General features: G+C 38.8%; 6 protein-coding genes across 6 annotated transcripts; 5 read left to right on the top strand and 1 right to left on the bottom strand.

The window, feature by feature from the left end:
- Positions 1 to 1,445: 1,445 nt before the first annotated feature.
- On the top strand, positions 1,446 to 3,614 carry PKNH_1322900 (GPI-anchored micronemal antigen, putative; the record flags this gene model as incomplete). Its single annotated transcript, XM_002257998.1, has 1 exon — positions 1,446 to 3,614. The coding sequence occupies one exon, from the start codon at positions 1,446 to 1,448 to the stop codon at positions 3,612 to 3,614; it is 2,169 nt and encodes a 722-aa protein (XP_002258034.1).
- An 829-nt stretch (positions 3,615 to 4,443) lies between these two features.
- PKNH_1322800 (conserved protein, unknown function) lies at positions 4,444 to 7,536 on the bottom strand (the record flags this gene model as incomplete). The annotated part of the gene is made up of 1 exon (XM_002257999.1): positions 4,444 to 7,536. One exon carries the CDS (start codon positions 7,534 to 7,536, stop codon positions 4,444 to 4,446), a length of 3,093 nt encoding a protein of 1,030 aa, XP_002258035.1.
- A 2,087-nt stretch (positions 7,537 to 9,623) lies between these two features.
- On the top strand, positions 9,624 to 11,589 carry PKNH_1322700 (integral membrane protein; the record flags this gene model as incomplete). Its single annotated transcript, XM_002258000.1, has 4 exons — positions 9,624 to 9,666; positions 9,779 to 9,892; positions 10,033 to 10,110; positions 10,325 to 11,589. The coding sequence occupies 4 exons, from the start codon at positions 9,624 to 9,626 to the stop codon at positions 11,587 to 11,589; spliced, it is 1,500 nt and encodes a 499-aa protein (XP_002258036.1).
- A 1,847-nt stretch (positions 11,590 to 13,436) lies between these two features.
- PKNH_1322600 (translation initiation factor eIF-2B subunit alpha, putative) lies at positions 13,437 to 15,299 on the top strand (the record flags this gene model as incomplete). Its single annotated transcript, XM_002258001.1, has 4 exons — positions 13,437 to 13,491; positions 13,692 to 13,767; positions 14,245 to 14,458; positions 14,616 to 15,299. 4 exons carry the CDS (start codon positions 13,437 to 13,439, stop codon positions 15,297 to 15,299), a joined length of 1,029 nt encoding a protein of 342 aa, XP_002258037.1.
- Positions 15,300 to 16,616: 1,317 nt separating this feature from the next.
- On the top strand, positions 16,617 to 17,975 carry PKNH_1322500 (mitochondrial inner membrane protein OXA1, putative; the record flags this gene model as incomplete). Its single annotated transcript, XM_002258002.1, has 1 exon — positions 16,617 to 17,975. The coding sequence occupies one exon, from the start codon at positions 16,617 to 16,619 to the stop codon at positions 17,973 to 17,975; it is 1,359 nt and encodes a 452-aa protein (XP_002258038.1).
- A 1,696-nt stretch (positions 17,976 to 19,671) lies between these two features.
- Positions 19,672 to 21,795, top strand: PKNH_1322400 (conserved protein, unknown function; the record flags this gene model as incomplete). The annotated part of the gene is made up of 1 exon (XM_002258003.2): positions 19,672 to 21,795. One exon carries the CDS (start codon positions 19,672 to 19,674, stop codon positions 21,793 to 21,795), a length of 2,124 nt encoding a protein of 707 aa, XP_002258039.2.
- Between the last annotated feature and the right edge of the window lie 28 nt (positions 21,796 to 21,823).

The following is a 21,823-nucleotide window of genomic DNA, read 5'->3' as shown; positions in this document are numbered from 1 at the left end:
TATGGCAACACACAAAAAAACTGAACACAAATGTGAAACTCGTAGAGTCCGTTGCATGTTTTTAACGAAAACGCGAGCATTTTCTGTGAAGAGGAAAAGGAAAAAAGAAACAAAAATATTTCATAACAACACGTAATGCTGGATATATGTTATATATAATATTCATGTACGTAAATTTTATTCTTGTCTTATATGTAAAAATTTGTAAGATTATGCCATTTAAATTTGAATTTTTTTTTTTTAAAGTTGTTCATGAGTTTAAGCCTAATATTTTTGTTGTGCCTGTTATTATGTTGTTTTGCAAAAAATGACATTTGTCCTCTAAACGGGATTGTTCTTGTTTCGCGAAAATTGTTGATTTCCTTTGACAAACCCATTTTTTCCTTCATTTGTATATCTTTTAAAAATATTGCCAGTTTCCATGCTCCTATACTGCTAGTTCGTGATTTCCACAAAATTTATATAACAACCCGGGAGATATAAACCTGCAGTTGTATATACAAAGAGAGTGGATTTTTTTTTTTTTTTTTTTTTTTTTTTTAATATTACATATGAGATAGCTAAAATTCTCTATACCCCGCGTAATTTTACACAAAATTACCTGGCCTTTTTTCCTGTTTTCCTTTTCGCTTGCTCATTCGTACGTTTTGATATTTTTTTTTTTTTTTTTTTTTTTTTTTTTTTTTCTTACTTTTGTGTGGAAAAAAAAAGCTAGTTCTCTTCATTTAAAAACAAAAATGTGAGTCCTCCTTTTATTTCATCCTGTTCTACACTTTAATTAATTTTACGTACAAAAGCTTCTGACAATTTTGTTTAACTTGGGCTTCTTGAGAGAAAGAGTAATTTCCTTCTGCCGTGTTTTTTCGCTCTGTAACAAACCTAAAAACGACCCACATCGCGAATTATGCAACAGAATTGATCTCTCGCTTGTTTTGTGTTGTTCTATCTGCCTCATTTATATATATATGTTTTTTTTTTTTTTTTTTCCACCCCTTCAATTAACATCTTCATAAATAAAATTTTCCATTTCACTTTAAGCTAACGAAGACGTAAATTTTCAAATTGCTTCAAAAATTAGAAACCACACATTTCCACGCCATTAATTCGCACGTTTAGAAAAAAAAAAAGGAAGAAGCGCGATATAAATTAATGTATATATAGATATAGAAAAAGCATTTTTTTCACGAACGACATTAGGAAAAAAAAGAAAAAAAAAAAAAGTGGAAATCCTTAAGACTATAGCGCGACGCAGCACATGTAGTAAAGCAATCCAATCCCGCTCCCACTTTCTGTACGCATTTTTTGTGTCATTTTCTGCCTGATTGCGCAGGCGAGTTGGAATCAATTCACAGCTCACATAGGTATATTCACGCACGCGTATATATACACCCACTCGTTCATCCCTGTCGCTAGTCGATTTGTCACTTATGCATTGATACAAAAGGATGAAGTGCAACGGCTCCTTGCTAGTCCTACTTAGCGCAATACTCAGCGCCACGAACGCTTTGATACGAAATGGGAACAATCCGCAGGCATTAGTTCCGGACAATAGTGGTGACCCGAATGCGGGCCAGAACAAAACGTCCAGTGACAACCAAGACACATGTGAAATTCAAAAGATGGCCGAAGAAATGATGGAAAAAATGATGAAAGAAAAAGACGTGTTTAGCTCCATTATGGAACCTCTCCAGAGCAAATTAACCGATGATCGCCTCTGTTCTAAAATGAAATATACAAATATTTGTCTTCACGAAAAGGACAAAACTCCCTTGACCTTCCCATGCACAAATCCACAATACGAACAATTAATTCAGCAATTTACTTATAAAAAGTTATGCAACTCCAAGGTGGCCTTCAGCAACGTGTTGCTGAAATCCTTCATCGATAAAAAGAACGAAGAAAACACATTTAACGCGATCATACAGAATTACAAAGTTTTGTCCACTTGTATTGATGAAGATTTGAAGGACATTTATAATGCATCCATAGAGTTATTTTCCGATCTTAGAACATCTGTCAGAGAAATTACGGAAAAATTGTGGTCCAAAAATATGATCGAGGTTTTAAAAACAAGAGAGCAAGCGATTGCAGGTATTTTATGTGAGTTAAGAAACGGAAATAATTCTACCCTAGTATCAAATAGTTTGTCGTATGAAAATTTTGGAATCCTTAAAGTGAATTATGAAGGCTTAATAAACCAGGCGTATAAAGCCTTTTCAGACTACTATTCTTACTTTCCCGCGTTTGCCATTAGACTTTTAGAAAAGGATGGGTTGGTCGAGCGGTTGGTCGCTATCCATGAAAGCTTGACCAACTACAGGACGAGAAATATTCTCAAGAAGATCAATGAGAAGTCCAAAAATGAGGTCCTGAATAATGAGGATATTATGCACAGCTTGAGCAGTTATAAGCACCACGCCGGGGGTACTCGTGGCTCCTTCATGCAGTACAGAGGTGTGGGCCAACTTTCGAAGGGCGGCCTCAGCGTTGACGAGAAGGGTGGCCAGCAGATTGCCTCCGCGGTGGGCAACCAAAGCGCAAACATGGTCGCGCCGGCTCCTAAGGATTCCTCCCCTACAATGGCTGCTCCTTCCACCGACACTGTTACTAACAACATGGCTACCACTACAACCGCGCCTGCTACTGCCAACATGGCTGCTCCTTCCACCAACACTGCTACTGCCAACATGGCTGCTCCTTCCACCAACACTGCTACTGCCAACATGGCTGCTCCTTCCACCGACACTGTAACTACCAACATGGCTACCACTACAACCGTGCCTGCTACTGCCAACACGGCTGCTTCCCCCGACACTAATACTGATTCTTCTACTTACCCCCTGTATGGCACGGAATCCTCGAAGACAAAGGACGTCGTAGTTCTAGTCAGAGATCTTCTCAAAGACACAAACATCATCAAGTTCGAGAAGAACGAACCGACTAGCCAAATAGACGATGAAGGAATTAAGAAGCTCATAGAGAGTTCGTTCTTCGACTTGAGCGACAACACCATGTTAATGCGATTGATCATAAAGCCGCAGGCTTCCATCTTATTCATTATCCAGTCCTTCATTATGATGACGCCATCCCCCACGAGAGACGCCAGAATGTATTGCAAGAAAAAACTAGTTAATGGCCAGTTAATAGAAAACAACGATTTAAAGGCTGAGACAGAGGAAGAAGATATGATAAACGAATTTTCCAGTAAGTACAATTTATTCTATGAAAGGCTTAAGATGGAGGAGTTGCGCGAAATTGAACAGGACAGAAAATCGCTAAAGAATTCCAAGGGCAACTTGTCTGTGTTGGAGGTGCGCAACTCCCAGAATGGTCCCGACGGGAAGGAAGTCAACGGAAGCGGAGATGCCGCAAATGGAAACAACATGAATGGAGGTAACAACGGAAGCGCCTCCTCCCTCATCGTAGTAGTAAGGGACGATCTCGCTGAAAAAACTGATGACATCATCAAAAATAATGTGGACCTGGAATCCTTAAAAGCCGACGTGGAACAAGCCTTTAGAAACTTCGAATACCAAAGTGGAAGTTTCTCGGCAAACTTATCTCACGCCCTGGTTCTCCTATCCTCCATTGCGTTAGTCCTATTCATTTGTTAAAAATGTCAAATACGTAGCCACACCAAAAATTGCCTGACTAGTTTGGCAATATAATTCTCCTAGTCTACCCACTCGTCTGTTTAATTCATGGTTAGCCTTTTTCATTTCTCCTACACCTGCATTTTTATTTTTCAACCTAAAACCACGTGTGGCCTATACCTTCCCACCGTGTATAGTGACACGGCACACAGCATCTATTTTTCTCCCATTTCCCTGTCCCTGTCTTTCCGCGTAACTACATATACATATATATATACATATATATATACATATATATATACATATATATATACATATATATATACGTATATGTAATACTTAGTTTTACCCTTCTTTTTTAATCCCTTTGATTTTTTTTTGTTTTCTTTTTTTTTTCGTCATATGTTTAATTTTTTCTGTTTACTAAACGATAAAAAAGGGATAGGATGTTTTGACATAAAAATGGCATAACCAAATGGCGGCGTTGAGGTGCCCGTGTTAGATGGCCTTGTCGTAGAGTAAGTGATCCCCGTGGAAAGGTCCACTTCACAAGACACGTGGGCCCTCTCACCCTCCACGGTTAAGCACATATTTGTCCGATTCACAACGTGGACTGCAAGGGTTCATCACAGCAGACCCCAACAATGGGGGGGGGGGGGGAAAAAAAAAATATGCCATGTATATGGACACAGTTAAAAATAGACATCTGTGGAATAACTGAATGGGAATTTCCTCCTCAATCATATAGAGAATCCTAATTGGGTAAAGGATATACACAGAGGAGTAAACCCCTTTTTTGCTTAATTTTTTGATTAATTTTTTGATTAATTTTTTGCTTAATTGTTTGCTCTTATTCAGAGACCTCTATAACTTGGTAAATCTCCCGAACGACTGCGTTATCACCGTGACTTTTGAAGCACTCAAGGAGGAGAGCGAGTTTCTCCTTTAGAGACTCCATTTGTATTTGCTTGAAGACTTTCTTTTCTAGTGAGACATGCTTTTCTGCCTGGTCTGCGCTTCTTCCCGTTGGGGTTTCCTCCTCATCCTGATCGCTCAGGGCCGCGTCCAACTGACTGCTCATAGGCTTCTTCTTCCCACCGACAATGGAGCGCAGCTGATTTGAGGCTCTCTCAATTTTGATGAATATGTCATTGATAATTCCTTCCATTTTACGGCTATTTTCCTGCAAAGCGGTGACTTTATCTTCTACACTTTTAACATCTGTGAGAACATAATTCAACTCTCTTTGTACGGTGTTGATTTTTTTCTTGTATTCACTTATATCCTTCTCTACTGATGCAATATCCTCCTTAATTTGGTTGCACTTTTTATTTAATTTATTTTTTTTTTTTAAAAGTTCTTTGTATTCAGGATTTATACATTTTATATTATCGCTGAAGATTTTGTTCGTCTGAATGATCTCGTTTAGCGTCTTCTGGAACTGCTCCATCTGTTGGTTTTCTTTCTCTATATGTTCATCTAGAGTCTCTATCTCCTGCTTCAGCTTGGATATGTCTTCTTCTATCTTTATTTTGTAGAAAATGTGTTTGTTGTCTTGAGGGTTGGGTTGATCCTGTCCGCTAGCTTGATCCTTTTGTTCTTGCTGATGTTGGTCTTCCTCCCCGTTGCGGATATTGATAGAGTCCAACTTGAGCTCCAAATTGTTACACCTATTTTTCTTCTCGTGCACTTGCATATTTAGCTTATGCAATTCGTCGGCCATATTTTTTACGATCACTTTGAGCGAGTCCACATGTGCATTGAAATCTTGTTCGCTTAGCTTTTCATTTTGGGCCTTTTTTTTTTTCTCCTTTTTCAAAACATTTAAGCTATCTAAATTGTTGGAAAAATTTTCTTTCATTTTGTCTAACTCGATTTTTAGGTTCATTTCGATGAGCATGACATTTTCTTTTTCTTTATTTTGAGCAAGGACGGTACTTTCTAGGGATTTAATTTCAAGTTCCAGTTTTTCTGTGTCCTGCAAAATATTTGCCTTCTCATCCTTCATGCACATCTGCTGATTTTTTATATTTTTCAGCTCCACATTGATTCGCTTCATTTCGTTGTTAAGAGTGGTGTATATTTCTTCATACCTGTTAAACTCCTTCTCCAGAGTGTCTATTTCTTTTTGGCATTTTTTTTTTTTTTCAAAGGTGCTAATCCCGGAGGCGACATTAAGTTTCTTCGTTAGCACCTGTGTTTGGAAGTCAAACTTGTATAGAATCTCCTTCTGCCTTTCCAATTCTTGTTCCATCTTTTTTATGTTACTTTTCATTTGCTTAATTTTTATTTGAGTGCCAACCATATCTGCTTCCAAGGTGGTATATTCGTTTTTGCTTTTCTGTAAATGTTCCTGTAATTTAAATTTTTCTTCATCGAGCATTTTTATTTTTGCATTCAGCTTTGTTAGTATTCCATTCTGTTCGATTAGTATATCCTCGCTTGACTTGATAAGTTGGTTCTTCTCCACATTGTTTAGTTCTTCCTTTGTGTATTCCCTCTTGGATTCTTCAAATGATTGAACTAGCTTATGGAGTGTCTTTCCCAAATCAGTTAAAGTAACTTGGAGATTATTTTTTTCTTCTAACTTTTCCTTGGCTGTGATTTTTTCGCATTCGAAATCTTTCAGCAAAATATCCTTCTCTTCATATGCCTTTTTCAGTTCCTCTTGAACTTTGCTCTGTTCTTTCTTTATTCTGTTTATCTTCGTTTCTTTCCTTTTTAGTTGTTCATTTAGAAGTTCATTCTTTCCCTTTTGCATTTCGATGTGTTCATTTATGGACTTACATTTATTCGTTAGTTTTTCTCTTTTCTTTGTATATTTCGTGAACTCCTCTTGAAATTTGAAAATGGTATGGTCCCTATTATTTATAGTGTCCACAATACATTTCCATTTGGTTCCAAGTTTTTTTTTTTCTTCTTCCATTTTCTCATTTTCTTTTATGGTTTCTTGCAACTCCATATGTAGCTGCAAATTTTTTGTTTTCATTTTGTTGATTTTTTTTTCTTGTTCTACTTTCTCCAGATTTAGCTTTTCCAATTTGTAGGTTATATTTTCAATTTCCTTGTCTTGACAGAGGACGAACTTCTCCACTTCGAATTCTTCCTTTTGTAACTTATCAATTTGGAGGGTCCATTCTTTTAGTTCCTTCTCCTTGTCGATTAATTTCTCCTTCATTTCTTCTATGCTGTTTTCACACTGTATAAGGTCGTTCTGTGTTTTTATAATTTTTTCATTGTTTTTTTCTCTTTCATATTTTAGCTTTTCATTCTGTTTTATCAAGAACTGATTTTTCGCTTGAATATTTACACACATTCCATTTTCTTCTTCTTCGAGTTTTTTCTTCTCTTCCACTATTTTTCTCTTTCTCGTTACTTCCTTCTTCTTATTGTTGATGTGTTTTTCCAACTTGAGGTATCTATTTTTTAATTTCCATACTGTCTTATTAATTTGTTCCACCATCTTTTCCTTCTCCTGTATCTCCTCCGACAAGGAAGTAATATCCTCATTATAAAAATGCTTGTAAATAAGTTTTCCTTCTGAGGTAAACTGCTTCACTTCCTCCGACATGTCCGTATCACTTTCCATGCCACTCAACATTTCGTCTGTCGATATATCGCTCATTTCTTCTTCCTCTTCCCCCCGCAACGTTTCTTCGTAGTACTTGTAGTATTCTTGATTTTCTCCGGGGATCTGTTGACCCCCATCCGAAATGGGTTCTCCATTTGTGGCCCTGCTCATCGTTTTGGCTGAGACTTCCCCTTCCACATTCATGTTCCTGGTCTCCCCTTTCGAGATATCCCCAACCCAGGACATTTCCCTCTCTATAATGATATCCCTCGTGTCGCCGTATCCATCCTTATCCTCCCTTCCTACATGACCAAGTTGACTACCCTCCCTCACAACATCTCTGCCTTTTTTTTTCGCTTTCCTCTTTTTCATCATTAGGGATATTTCGGAAAAGACGGCATAGCAGAAAAGTGTCTCCTTCTTGCATTATCGCAGAGCGACGTGACAAAAAAAAAAAAAAAAAAAAAAACGTTGTTTCTAAATGGAACTAACCTTTCGCTTTGTTTCAACGTTTTTGTCTTTCTGTGTTGAATGAGATGTGTCGCGTGCGCAAGTGCAGATTTTTTTTTTTTTTTTTTTTTTTTTTTCGCGAAAGAGGTGCTACATATACGTTCCTCGGAGCAGCATATTCATGCACAAGAATTGCCCCCCCCCCCTTGCGAGATAAATTTCCCCCTACATACACACAATGGTATGTTCTCTTCCCCAGGGGAGGAGCTTTGCACGTCTCTCCCTTCAGAGCTCACCTTATATTAGAAGAGAGCGTACAATCTTGTGCACATGTGTACACACACTTAAACACTTCTACACTGGTTCGCGTAGAATATTCTCCTTCCCTTGGATTGGATAATTTTTTTTCCTCCGCGTCACGACAAACGCGCAGATTGTACATCCCAATAATTTTAGTTACACCAAAGTAGCGGAAATACATCTCCCCTCTGCAGGGAAACCTCCCCAATCCGCATGTGAATCTACATTTGAATCTACATGTGAATCTACATTTGAATCTACATGTGAATCTACATGTGAGTCTACATGTGAATCTACATGCGAATATACATGCGAATATACATGCGAAGAATGGGATGTGGGTCATTTCACCATTTTTATAGACAGCAGAAATTAAGAAAACAACAAAGTCTATGCGGCGTGTGTGCAACTTTTGTTGCCCCTGTCCCCGCTTCACCATAAAAAGGGGATTCCTCACTTAGGGAGGGGGAGGGGGAAAAGACATCACAGCTGGGTGCGCCATCGTTCAACACAGCATAATAGCACTCAGCATAACAATGACCATTTCGAATGTCCACAGAGTTCACCCCCCCTAATGTTCTTATCGAACGAACAAGTAAATCAACTTTGTAACTTCGTCCCGAAAATTAACACAGGAGCTCAGGTGGGAATGCAGCAAGAGGATACACATTTCCCAATTTGCACATTTTTTTTTTTTTCTTTTTTCTGATTGATGGAAGAGGGAATTTTTACAAATGGATTTCTGTTCCTCCCCCTTTTTTCTGACCCAAGGGGGAATATATTTCCCATTTAGTATCTCCTTTTAGGAAAAACAAAATAAAAAAAAAAAAAAAACAAACAAACAGAATGATGTTTGCAGAAAGGTCCAATATGTCCACATTTATTCATAACAACTTACGCATTTTAAATTTACATACGCGAGAAAAAAAAAAAAAAAAAAATTGCTTCCATGGAAAGATCACACATTCCGCTTTTTACACTTCGTGTGCTGTGTGCATTTTTATTTATACTGATCAATTCGACGGGAAAAACTTTGCTACTTCAAAAAATTTTCATTTTCGCGAATTGTCCCTTAGTATTTTATCCGTCTAACGCTTCGCCGCTTAACAACTCGCCCCTTCTGTGGCAGACACCTCCTCCCATCAATTCCACAATCAGAAATATTTTTATTCCAGTCTGTTATACGTTATATTAGTCTTTCTTCCGCGCTGATTTTTGTTTCCACTTTTTTTTCGTATATGCCCGTTGAAAAAATTTAAAAAGCGTCATACGGGTGATTGTACACATGTGCATATACACACATACGTGATTTCACACATGGTATATATTTTCTTTCTATCCCCCTTACTGCTTTTTTATTGTCCAACGGGTCATCTCAATGCTGCAGTCGTGAAGCGTTATTCTTCCAACTCGACGCAACGCTTGAACCACAACCTGTATTTCCAGTCGAATCTTAAACACTCCTCATTAGTTACCAATTTGGAGAATATTTTCCTTGTATGTTTCTTCACTGTGATGCTATGTACCCCCTTTCTTGTTACTCCATTACAATCACTCCGCGCAGTCGCTTCCATTCTACCCTTATGATGAACGCTTGTATTTATTTCCTCCGTTAAGAAGACATTGTTCTTCGGGCTAGTTGGGAGAACGTCAGTCCAGTTGCCCTCCAAATAGAACACCGTTCCATCCATCTCCTCATTCGCCACACCATGGAGAAGCACACAAGCTACGAAACCTGCAGCACATTAACCGGTACACATCTCTATATATGTTTGTACGTGTCGAATGCTCCATGGGGTTCTCCCTCTCCAAGTTCAGAAAATGGAAAGCGATCATATTTTTCATCCCGCCCCCTATCCTGCAGTTGAGTCCTCCGGCTCAGTCAATGAGAAAAGTTATTTGATCGAAAAAATAGTAAAGGATGAAGTGGACCCAGAGGAAAACTCCATATACAACAAAGTCTCTTCAAGCCTTATAGGTTTGTCAGGAACTATTGTTCCATCATCCTAGTGCCCCCTGCTTGCACATTTCTCTCTTTTAAAAAAGGCCAACTTCCCGCCCCACCCCCCCAACATTGTCATGATATACACCCGAACACATTACTCCCATCCCCCTCAGCGATGCTCCAGGGAGTCGAGGTGCTCTGCAACCTCTCCATTTTGTATCTCTTCAAGGACAACTACAAAGTCCACCCGGGTAGGTACATGCGAATGGGTGGCCACATATCTCTACACACGATTTCGTATTATGTACATATGTGTAATGGGATGCCCACCCGTGTGTGTGCGAATCAACCAGTGGATCAGAAAGAATGACACCGTACCCATTTGAGTGCACAACCCTCCCCCCTCTCCGTCGATGAGTACACTTCCCCTTTACAACACCACATTTCCTGTTCATTCCAACGCAGCAACCCTCAGCGTAATCCTGAGCCTTATAAAGTTACCCTGGTCGATTAAGCTCCTCTGGGCAATCATCTCCGACAGTTTTCCCATCTGGGGTTTCCGAAGAAAGTATTACTTGCTCATTGGGTCCATACTATGCATCCTCTCACTCCTTGCGTTGGGATTGATAAACCATACGAACATTACCCTAACAGTGGTTCTCCTAATGGTGTACTTTTTTGGGAGTTCTCTATGTAACGTAATAGGAGAAGCACAAGTGGTAACTTGCAGCCGAAAGGGAACAATGAAATGCTCAGCACAAAATGTATCGATTTTTTTTGGATTCAGAAAATTAAGCTTTGCTATAATGTCCTATCTATCTGGGTACCTTCTATCAGTGATGACCAAGCAACATATATTTTTGATGGGGGCTTTTCTACCTGTTTTCGTATTGATATCTTCCTTTTTCACCAAGGAGAAAAAAAGTTACAAAAAATGTTCCATAAAAGATCAAGTAAAGTGTATCTATGATATGCTCAAAATACCACACGTTAAAAATTTCATCATTTTTATTTTCCTCCTCATGTCTATGCCATCATGTGGAAGTATTTTATTTTTTTATATGACAAATGAATTAAATTTTAGTCCTGATTTGTTAGGGGAAATGGCAATGTTTCAATCTTTGGCTAGCTTACTAGCCATTTTATCATATATGTTTTTATTCAGTACAATGGACGTGACGAAATTGATTTTCTACTCTACGATTATTATTACTCCCCTCTGTTTGCTACCACTAATTGTCGTAAAGAAGATGAACCTCTTCCTTTACCTACCCAACAGCCTATTCATCATTACCGATACTGTCCTGATAGAATTTATTGCGGAGTTTCAGAGTATGCCCATTTTAGTTAAATGCTCACGTATTATTCCTGAAGGTTTTGAGTCTACCATTTATTCTCTCTTCTTATCTGCCAACAATTTAGCTGTCATTACTAGTTCCTTCCTTTCATCTTTCCTAACTTATACACTTCATATAACTTCAAGAAATTTTGAAAATCTACCTCTCATGATAATCATCTGTTGCCTCACCAATATTATCCCCATCCTCTTTTTATACCTTTTTCCCGTCTTCGACGAATTACCCAAAGATGTACAGAAGAACCTCTCCTCCCCTCATCCCTACGGCACATACGAAACGACACACTGCGTATCCCCAGAAAACTCGGATGCGGATGAGGAGAACTGCCTTTGCCACGATCTTCCAGTGGAAAGAAGCATCCAACAGTTCTGACCTGACCATGCAGAGGCAATGATGCAAAAGTGATACTACCGAGCGTGCCCTTGCCAAGTAAACACCGCACCCGAATCAGCGGAAGACCTCCCCCCCCCCCACAAGGAAGCACACTCATTAATCGAAAGTGACGTTAAAATCGATTATATATTTTTTTGGTGATCACGTGCTAATTATCCTCCCCTCCATGCCATTCCTTTTTTAGTGAAAATTTGAGGACACACTTCGTGGCAAGATGTGTATCCTAATGTGGGTGCACCTACACTATACACGTCGGGTGCCTCCCTGCTAGCATCCTATCCCATGTAAACACTCGTTTATTTTTGTGCGTAGTCCAAAGGGGAGACAGAATCCCCCCATTTGGTTACCCCCCCCTGCTCCGAACCCCGTGGATACTACATTCTCCCTACGGTTCGAAAAGCCTGTTGTTTTTATTTTATTCTTTTTAGATCAAGAATTTGGGTTTCTATTCATTACACGTTTTTTTTTTTTTTTTTTTTTTTTTTTTTTTTTTTTTGCTTTGTGTGGGTGCTGCTACCACTAGTACCCCTTTATGATGAACCAGAGAAGCATTACTTTGCTTCCATTTCGCTAATGAGACAAGCTAATACTTGAGGTGGCCTACTACCTCCCGGAGAGTCGCTCAAATGGATGAACGCCCTCAGGTCAGTTTGTTCACATCATATGTAAGGAGACCACATTATGTGCAATTTGACTGCGCCTAAATGGCACCCGAATTTTTCCCCCCCCAAGTGGAAGTCATTTTTCCTTAAAAGGTTCTGTACCACTTGACTGGATACATTTCGCCCCAATTATTTCTCATTTATTCTTCCCCTTTTAATTTTCACACTTTCTTTGAAGACGCGAAAAGGATTTCACATCGTAAAGAAAAATGAACTACTATTTCATGAAAAAAAAGAAAAAAAAAAAAAATAGAAGACACAATTAATTTCGTTTTAACTTAAATAGGAAAATACAAAACTGTTATGTCTTTAGGTAGGGTTGGAAAGTTACACACACGTAGCGTCACTTCTGTGACTTTTTTTTTTTTAATCCCCACGAAAGCGATTAAAAGGAATAAAGTGAGGAAAAAGAAAAGCTTGTCATTGTTCTCTTTTTTAAAAGTTGCTAAACCTTATCCATTTTGCTTGAATGTTTTTCACACCGCGCTATCTAGGTGAAGTTGCAACTCTTTTGCACACCTGCTTATGCGTTCCTCACGCGTCCTGTACAGCCATTGTGAAGTCCACCCTTTTGGAGAAAAACACAAACAGACAAGGAAGGAAAAGAAAGATCATCATTCTCCAAACTGCGAATTGATAATCGTTAAAAAGATTAAAATTGGCCAAGGCTGTTCGAAGAGAAAGTTCACCTTTAGTAAGGTGCCATATTTGTGTATATTAACATGGTTATTTGGCTCTCTATGTTTTTTTTTTTTTAACCCGTTTTTTGCGGCATCACATCCAAGTTTTTAAAAGCTACCTGAAAAGATTCATAATTCAGTTCGCCCCTTTCACAGAAATGGAAATTTCGCAAAAATGGGAATTTCACAAAAATGAAAATATCACAAAAGGGAAAACTGCGCAAAACCGACCTGCTAAACGAAGCACAAGTGCTTCTTCCCCGTTCATAGTGCGAAAAAAAGTACCTGCACAGGTCAGGCAAAAATTGAAAAAATTATTACCAATTAGGGAAAAAAAAAAAAAAAAAAAATAAGATAAGATAAGATAAGATAAAATCTAATTATGAAATACAAGCGAAATGATAATATTTTCGCAAAATAGCAGTTCATCCGGAATTTATCCTTGTCCTCCCCTTTTCGTAAAAACCAAATAACTGCTTTTACAATGGAGCATTCTGAACAATCCAATGAGGAAGGCGACACGCCTGAGGAGCATGAAGGTATGTACCTGTCGTGATTACACGTTCACACCTTTTTTTCTCTTCTACAACATATGGCTTGTAAGTGGGATCAACAATTTTATAATTAAAGAGAAATATTTTACGTAGATACGTGTTACACACCATCCTTCCAATAATCCTCTTTGCCCCTACCACAAAACAGTATTTTATGCGTCCAATTATTTCATACCCTCATGCAGTCGTGCGCGCGTTCAAAAGGCACTACTTTGAGGACAAGGACCAAATGCACATAGCGACCATGAAGGCCATAGCTCAGTAAGACCATCAAGTGAACGAGAAGAAAAAAAATGAAAAAAGAAAAAAATTAAAATAATGAAACACGCTTATGGGAAAAAAACATTTGGCAATGTGGCAAAAAGAAAAAAAAAAAAAAAAGAAAGAAAGAAAAAGACGATGAGTCAGGTTCCAACAACCCCATTAACACCGAGTTGAGAGAACAAGGTGTCAGCGCTTAACCCTTAACACGATAAGTGGAAACATTAATGGGGGGCGAATTATACACAGACAATACAGCGAGAGTTAAAATCCCACAAAAAGGAGTTGGTCGCGTATATAAAAAAAAGAAAATGCAAAAATAAAAATACAAAAAATACCCCATATGGTAGATAGAACATTTCGCTTCCGCTGCAGTAACGCACATACGTTTATAGCCTGAACGGGCACCTGTATACATGCGTACTTATATGGAGGCATATTTTGTGATTCTCCCCCTTCCACGCACACACATCGCAGAGTTCTACAGAGCAACATGGCAAAGACCAACTTCGAACTGTTCGTTAACTTAAATGAGGCTAATGGAAAACTAAAAAGTTTCGTAAAAAGTGAGAAAACGCAAAAAGAGATTTTATCCATGCCCCACTCGAAAAGGATGACCATATACCACATTCTGTCTTCCAGCGATATCTACCTTCACTTTGCGGTGAAAAAGTACACTCACAATGAAAATGTAAGAACGTTGCGTGTGCACGGGCGTGTACGTGCATATGCTTTCGTCCGAGTCTATGTATGCTATTATATTTGCTGTGGTGTGTACCTATGTGTATGCTTATTTCGCATGACCGCCAACACTTACCTCCCTTTTCCCGCCATTCTCTGCCCTAAAGAACTTCCCCTACCTGAAGAACCACATCTCCAGCAGCGCCCAGGATTTCGCAGAAAACGTTAAACAGAGTTTAAGGGCCATAGGGAATAGCAGCAATATCATGTTCATCAATAAAAAGACGACTATACTAACGCATAGCAACTCCGAATGCGTAAAAAGCTTGCTACTGAATGTTGTAAAAAATCAAAAGAAGCACGTAAGTGTGTACTTTACCTGCACAGAACATATATGTAAGGACTACCAAGAGAAGGACAAAAAATTCGATGATAAGTTTGTTGAAGATTTGCGGAGGGAAAATATACAAGTAACAAAAATTGATCTTGACAATGTTAAGGATGTCTTAAGCACAATCGATTTTGTCGTCATAGGAACAGAACTCGTAATCGACAATGGAGGAATTATTAGCAAGAAAGGTATTAAACAGCTAGCCGAATTGTGTTTATCAAATAGAAAAGAATTTTATGTCACTTGTGAAGCCTATAAATTTTTAAAAATTGAAAAAATAAAAAATTCCTCCCAGGAGTTTTATTCATACTGTACTGAAAATACACCTAACCAAGGTAGAAAAATGTATGAATTTCTTCCCTACCATTTTATTACTCTTTTTTATACGGACATTGGAATTTTCCCCCCCTCTGCAATTTCGTACGAACTGAACAAATTATACATCAACGATGTTAACTGATATTTTTTTATATTCTTTTCAAATAGGCGACATTGTCTAGAGTTGCTTTACGTCTATCAAACTGAATTGGACGTTCTACATATAATACTCTGGGGCGCTTCACACGTGTGCCCCTTTTTTTGGTGGAGAAGTACACCTTCCGCTGTTTTTGTGCACCGTGGCATATTGCATCACATTTTGTTTGATTTTCCTTTCTCCATTTTCGCGCATACTCCTTTTTGCTCTCACCGAAGAAATACCCTTTTTAGTAGCCATTAGGGGGGCGCAACCTTTTTTTATGTATTTTTTTATTCCTCCTTTAAAAATTTTTTTTTCCCGTTTAGTACTTGCCGCATATCCCCTTTTTTTTTTTCAAAAAGAAATTAATTTTTATAAAAGTGTCTTCCCAGTTTGTTTTTCCCCTCCTTTTCACACACAACCCATTGCGCACATGGTAATGGAGAATTGATACTGCATTTGGTATGCATTTAAGGGAGAATAGACTTAATCCTTCAAAATAGCTTGTTGCGACGTTTTTATGCATCTGCGTTGGACGCACTGCAAAACATAACAATCTCTGCAGTGGAGGTTTACCCCTCACAATGTGACGTTATCATGTTATACTATTTATATTATTTTTTGGGCAAATGTGTCCATTATTGTACTTCCCCGTTGTTCCACATATGGTGTGTGGGGGCCCGCATCTTTCTTATTTCCTCCTAATTAAAGCTTAATTTGGGGGGAGGTACACACACACCCTGATAGGGGGGGGGCTGTCCTCCTTTACGACAACTTAAGTGCCTTCTTTACGCTTGTTTTGACACTTCGCTTTCTCCTCCACAAGGGGCGCTCAGAAATGTTGGCAAAGTACAAAGAATGGTAGCAATCTCCACACCACTCCGAAGTGCGCAGATATGCTTTTCCATTTTTAAGGAGCCGCGGCAGTCTCACCTTGAAGCCTACTTCATTCCATGTGCAGTTAGCCAAAAAAAAAAAAAAAAAAAAAAAAAAAATCTATCAAATTGTATGAACAATTCGGTAAAAAAAAAAAATCCAGCCAAATAGTATTAACAAGTGAGGCAAAAAAAAAAAAAAAAAAAAAAAAAAAAACATACATGCATACATACGTACGTACATAAAATGGGACTACCTAAATGTACATATACGATAGCATCCTGTTTCTTTTCAAAAGAGAGCATATTTGTTCTATTTTCATTTTTTCTGCCCATAACTGCCATAATTTTCAAAGGCGCAGGTATGTAGTATGTAGCTTCTTTTTAACACTTTCCCCCCCCCCCCGCTTCGTTACCCCTTACCCATTCGCCCCTGTTCAGTAATATGAGCTTCACCCACTCACAAATTAAGCTACACAATGGAATATTAAAGAAAAGCTCTCAGAATATATATTTTTGTAGCAACTTTTTCAAAAGAGGGAAACATGACTTGGCGATAACTTATGGGCATAATCGCACATGCGAGAAAGAAGTAAAGGGTATAAATGGTTATACCAGGGGGGTGTATTCTGTCCATGTTCGAAAATTTTTTCACCTATCAAACAGCATCGCTAGCTGTGATGGAGCGAATTCAAAGGGATATAGCCAGTGGGACAGAGGAGACAAGTCGGTCGCCTGCGCCCAGCGGGACAAGGAAAAAACATGCGGTAATGAACATACGGGAGAAAAAAACCTTGAATGCGCCAAAAGTGACAACAACGAAGACACACTGGGAGATGCCCCCCCAGGGGAAGTTACAAACGATGAGATCATCCCGTACACCCATTTCATCATCGAAAAATGCAAAGCTAACATGCAGCAAGATGTAGACAACTACGAATCTTCCTGGTATGTCGAACTCGTTCACGAATTATTAAATTGCACAAAAATTATGTTCGATTGTTCTTGGATGGCTTCGATCGTAGCAACAACTTCATTCATGAGGATGGTTATTTTACCCTTAACTGTATCGGCAGAAAGGGATAGAAGAAAACAGAAAATATTAAACCCCCTAATAAAAGAATTGACAAATAAATTAAAAAGTAATGCACAAGATGGAAATATAAAAATGGCACTTGAATTTAAAAAAAAAATCCTTAACATTAGAAATACTCATGGAATATCTCTAATCCCCAAGTCCATTATCATGATGGCATTTTTTCAAACCCCTTTATTTTTTATATTTTATTTTTCCATGAAAAAAATGGCATCCTATCCTGAAGTATTTAAAGAATTTACTTTTGAGTCTCCACTATGGTTAGATAGTCTTTCTTTACCTGACCCCTACTACATACTACCTCTGTTATCCTCCCTCCTCTTATTATCAAATAATGAATTAACAGCGTTGATAGACAAGGCACTAAGCAATAGCAAGTCGAGTTCCCTCCCCGGAGATGAGAGCGAATTTCAAAAAAAAATGAAGCATGTGTCCAAGCTAGCCATGAGACTATTCTATATATCATCCTTTTTTTTTTTTAAATCCATGCCATCGGGGTTACTCATTTATTTGATCACGAACACATTCTTTCAATTACTTACCACCCAAATTTGTAAGATAAAAGTGATTGAAAGGTTTCTGGATCTTCCTCCCTTATACTCAAGGGGACTATCCTTCCAAGGAGACACTGGAAGGAATAATCAATCCGATTCCAAGCGCAGAAAGCCCATTCACATGGACGACCTTGTAAAGGGTAAGTTCAGGTGAGCGTGTCGCACTAACACCCCCTGTGGTAGGAAAAAGGCATGGTAACAGAATATCCAACATTTTATACGTATAGGTAGATGTTCTTGCACATTCACTATACAGTTGTGATACCCCGCGTGGTTTTGTCTATTTCGTGAATGTTACCTCAGCATCACTTGTGTGCTAAGAGGGTATCTCTTCACAATGATCTCATGCTCCTTCTTCATTGTGCAGCTCGTGAATTGTTTTATTTTGACTTTTATTAAAATTTTTTTTTTTTTTTTTTTTTTTTTTTTTTTTTTTTGTTTAAACATAGATTGCTTTTCTCCTTAAAAGCTGATAGATACCTTTTAAGGGATTTTTTTTTTTTTTTAAAAAAAGCCTTAATTCATTCTGCTTACACACTGCAATGGTGGAAGGGACATTCGACGGGTCGATCGAATGGCACGGGAAAAACAACAGGAAAAGGAAAACCCATGTGATTAACGTTGTGGAATAAAGGTAGAGTCACACCTACGCAAGTACACAAAGATGTGTATGAATGAATCCTGGGCGGGACAAACCTACAATTGCAAATTTTCTTATTTAAATCCCAAAGGGAAAAAATGGAAAATATAACCCCATTGGTTAGTACACATTCGAGCTGCTTAACTAGGCATTTTTCTGGGATTTGTTGGATTTTTTTTTTTTTTTTTTTCAAAAAGGGGAATATAAAAATGTGTGCCTGAAGTGTAAGGGCAGTGTATAATGTACATTCGGTATTCTCCCCCGCTGAGGAAAAAGTGGGAAAACGAATGGGACATTCGATTTCATGAACTGTTTGACGGAGGGATTTTTCCTGTGCTTTGCTTCGCCTCATGATCGTTGCGCTCGCTTCACTTTTCCCTTCATGTAATCATTTTGTTCCTTTCTTGTATCTCCTCCCCACTTTGAAAAAAAAAAAAAAAAAGAAACTTTCAACTTTTTATTTTTTTCATTTTTTTTATTGTGTTCACAGAATTAACTTCATTTTTTCCTTTTGGATGAAATTCGCCTTTGCATTTTTATTTGCCTACCTACTTCTTAACCTCCCATTTTCCTGCCCGTTTTTTTACCGTTCTCCTGTTGACCTTATCTACTCGTCTGCTCCCAGAAACTGAGAAGTTTTTTTTTTTTTTTTTTTTTTTTTTTTTTTTTTTCCCCTTGTACGCGTATATATTTTCCCACTTTTTATTTATCTCTCATTTTCAACTGGGCCCTAATTGTTCACTTTTGCCTTAAGAGGAAGCGAAGCAAACATTTTCTTGTGAAGCGACAATTGTGTTTTTTGCATGTATGGAGAACCGAAGATTTTTTTTTTTTTATTTTTTCTTTTCCCTTTGTCCTTTTTTCCTCCGCTCTACTTTAACTTGCCATCTTTTCCCTTCTTGAAATGGAAAAAGTGGATCTATAAAGGGGACGACTATCATATTTACATGTGCAATTTTTGACAACCCTCAGAGGAACAACTTTTTTTCAGCTTCGCTGATCTCCTCTTCATTTGGCTATGGCCACCATATGTTAGTTACACTACCTCCGCTTGCTCATAGAAGAATTTGAAGTTTCCCATTTTTTTACGTTACCGAAGGTTAGGGACACCTCGCATGAATAGTAGCGACTTCGCTTCCCCTCCCCGTACCCTTGCCACATTTATGCAAGCCAAATTATCGAACAAATCCGTATCATGTTTTAGTTAAGAATGGAGAATGTTCAAAGCGCAAGTTGTAAGTCGCCGAAAAATCACACCCAACAGGAAAATGATTCCAACGATGCGAATAAGGTAAACCATTTCGTTGCAGAGGAGGAAAGAAGGAAAATGCACATTGATAAAAATGGTGCCAACGAGGGGGAGAATGCTTCTAGTAGACAAAATGCAGATAGTAATAATGACCCCAACGATAGTACCAGTGTCAATGTGGAGGATAAAATAATTAGGAAATACCTGAGTAAGCGTATGAGTAACATAGGCTTAAGCCCCATGAGAGGGAGTGATAGTGGAGGAGAAGAAAGTGCAGAGGAAAGGGAAAATCAAAGGGAAGATGGAGGTGGAAACAGGGGCAGAATATTGGAGGAAAATCTTCGCCAAAGAGGAGAGGGACACTCCCCCAAACGCCCATACGAACCGTTCGAAAAACAAATCAACATCATCAGTGATAGCAACAGCGATAGCAGCAGCGAAGGGGACGACATTCCTCTGCTCAAGACACTGAACATTGATCAGACAAAAGTGCGCATCAAAGTGGGAGAAACAACGGGAACCTGTGGTGGCGATGCTGTTAGAAAAATCGATAGGGCAATTCTAAAGAAGCGGAAGACTCACGTAGAGGCAGAGAAAGTAAAAAATATAAAACCTTCCCGCATCAATGGGGATATGCAAAGTGGAAAAAAAAACAGGGATACCGATCCTGAGTCAGATGCAAGTAGCGATGATGAATACTTAATCAACCTCATTAACAGGAACAGTGGCAGTGACAAATTCCAAGGAAATAAAAAACAACAAAGTGAAAGAAAAGACAGTGCGCGCTGTTTAAACGAAAAGACTAGCAGAAAGACAAGAATAAGTACCGGCAGAGGGGAAGGAAGTGAGTCCTCAGTAGACGAAGATAGCACGTCGAGTTGCGATTCGGATGAACCCATCCTTGTAAAAAGTAAACTAAAAAATAAAACCAATTCTCCCCCAAGGGGAGTAGGCAATAGTAACGATCAGCACGCCAGCCTGGTGCAGACACTCTCCACCACGAGTGACGACATCGGGGATCAGAATAACGGTGTCCTACATAGTAACGAAACGAAGCAAGTCATAGCGAATTGTAAAGGCAACACCCAAGTAGCAGTAGTTAACAGTAGTGTAGACGCAAAGGGAAGGAATGCTTCCTCAAAAGCGAAGCCATCGTCTAAAGCGCGCGCATCTCCCATAGCACACCCTGTCGCAAACTCCAAAGGGAGTTCTGCTCAAAAAAAAAAAACGAAAAAAAATTTAGGAAAAAAAAAAAAAAAAAAAAACAGCAAAAAAAGTCCGCAGAAAGGGGGATCCAAGGAGGGGCGGAAAAAGGGTGTAGTCACAAAAAGGATTAAAAAAGGCAACAAAGGGAGTGACAGTGCCAGAGGGGGTGATCGCGCCAGAGGGGGTGATCGCTCCAGAGGGGGTGATCGTGCCAAAGGGAGAGGCCATGCAAAAGGGAGAAATAACGTCAACCGCAGTGATAAACGAAAGCATAGGCACAGTAGTGACGACCTCGAAAACAGCCTGAGCCAAAGCAACGACATCGAAACAGATTCCATCGTTGTAGGCACCTTCGACCCCCATAACCGGACACCCAAGGAAAAACTTGTAGCACAATTACTCATTCGCTGGTGGTATGTCCTACCCGATTGGCCAACACCTGATTTCAATTATGAGCCAGAGCTGACCAGAAGGAAGTTAAGGTTAGTTCCCCTGGAAGAATACGAAGATGAAGAAGATATTGATAAACAGGGATTTAGAAAAGTATATGAAATCTCTGCCTTTCCGGGAGTCTTTAGAGATGCAACTGGAAAGGCATATGACTTAAGAGACAAGGATTCATGCCCATCTTACAACAATTTTATGAAAAAAACAGAATTACAGTTGCTAGAATTAATCTCACAGGCTATAAAGAACCAAATAGAATCTTTAAAGGAGTCTGTGTATGATGAGAGCGCCATGGAAAAGATTCTCGAAAAACAGCTCAAAGATGCAGAAGTGAAGTTAAAAAAAATTACCAAAAAAAAGGAAACAAAAACAAAAGCGGGGGAAGATCATGAAGAGGAGTCCGAGGGGGAATCCGATAGGATACACACTTAGAGGGAGGGTACATAATACAAATGTTGAG

Source organism: Plasmodium knowlesi, assembly GCF_000006355.2.
Source record: "Plasmodium knowlesi strain H genome assembly, chromosome: 13".
NCBI classification, from domain to species: domain Eukaryota; phylum Apicomplexa; class Aconoidasida; order Haemosporida; family Plasmodiidae; genus Plasmodium; species Plasmodium knowlesi.
Note: the sequence above shows the minus strand (reverse complement) of the source record. Positions and strands in the feature narration are given on the sequence as shown.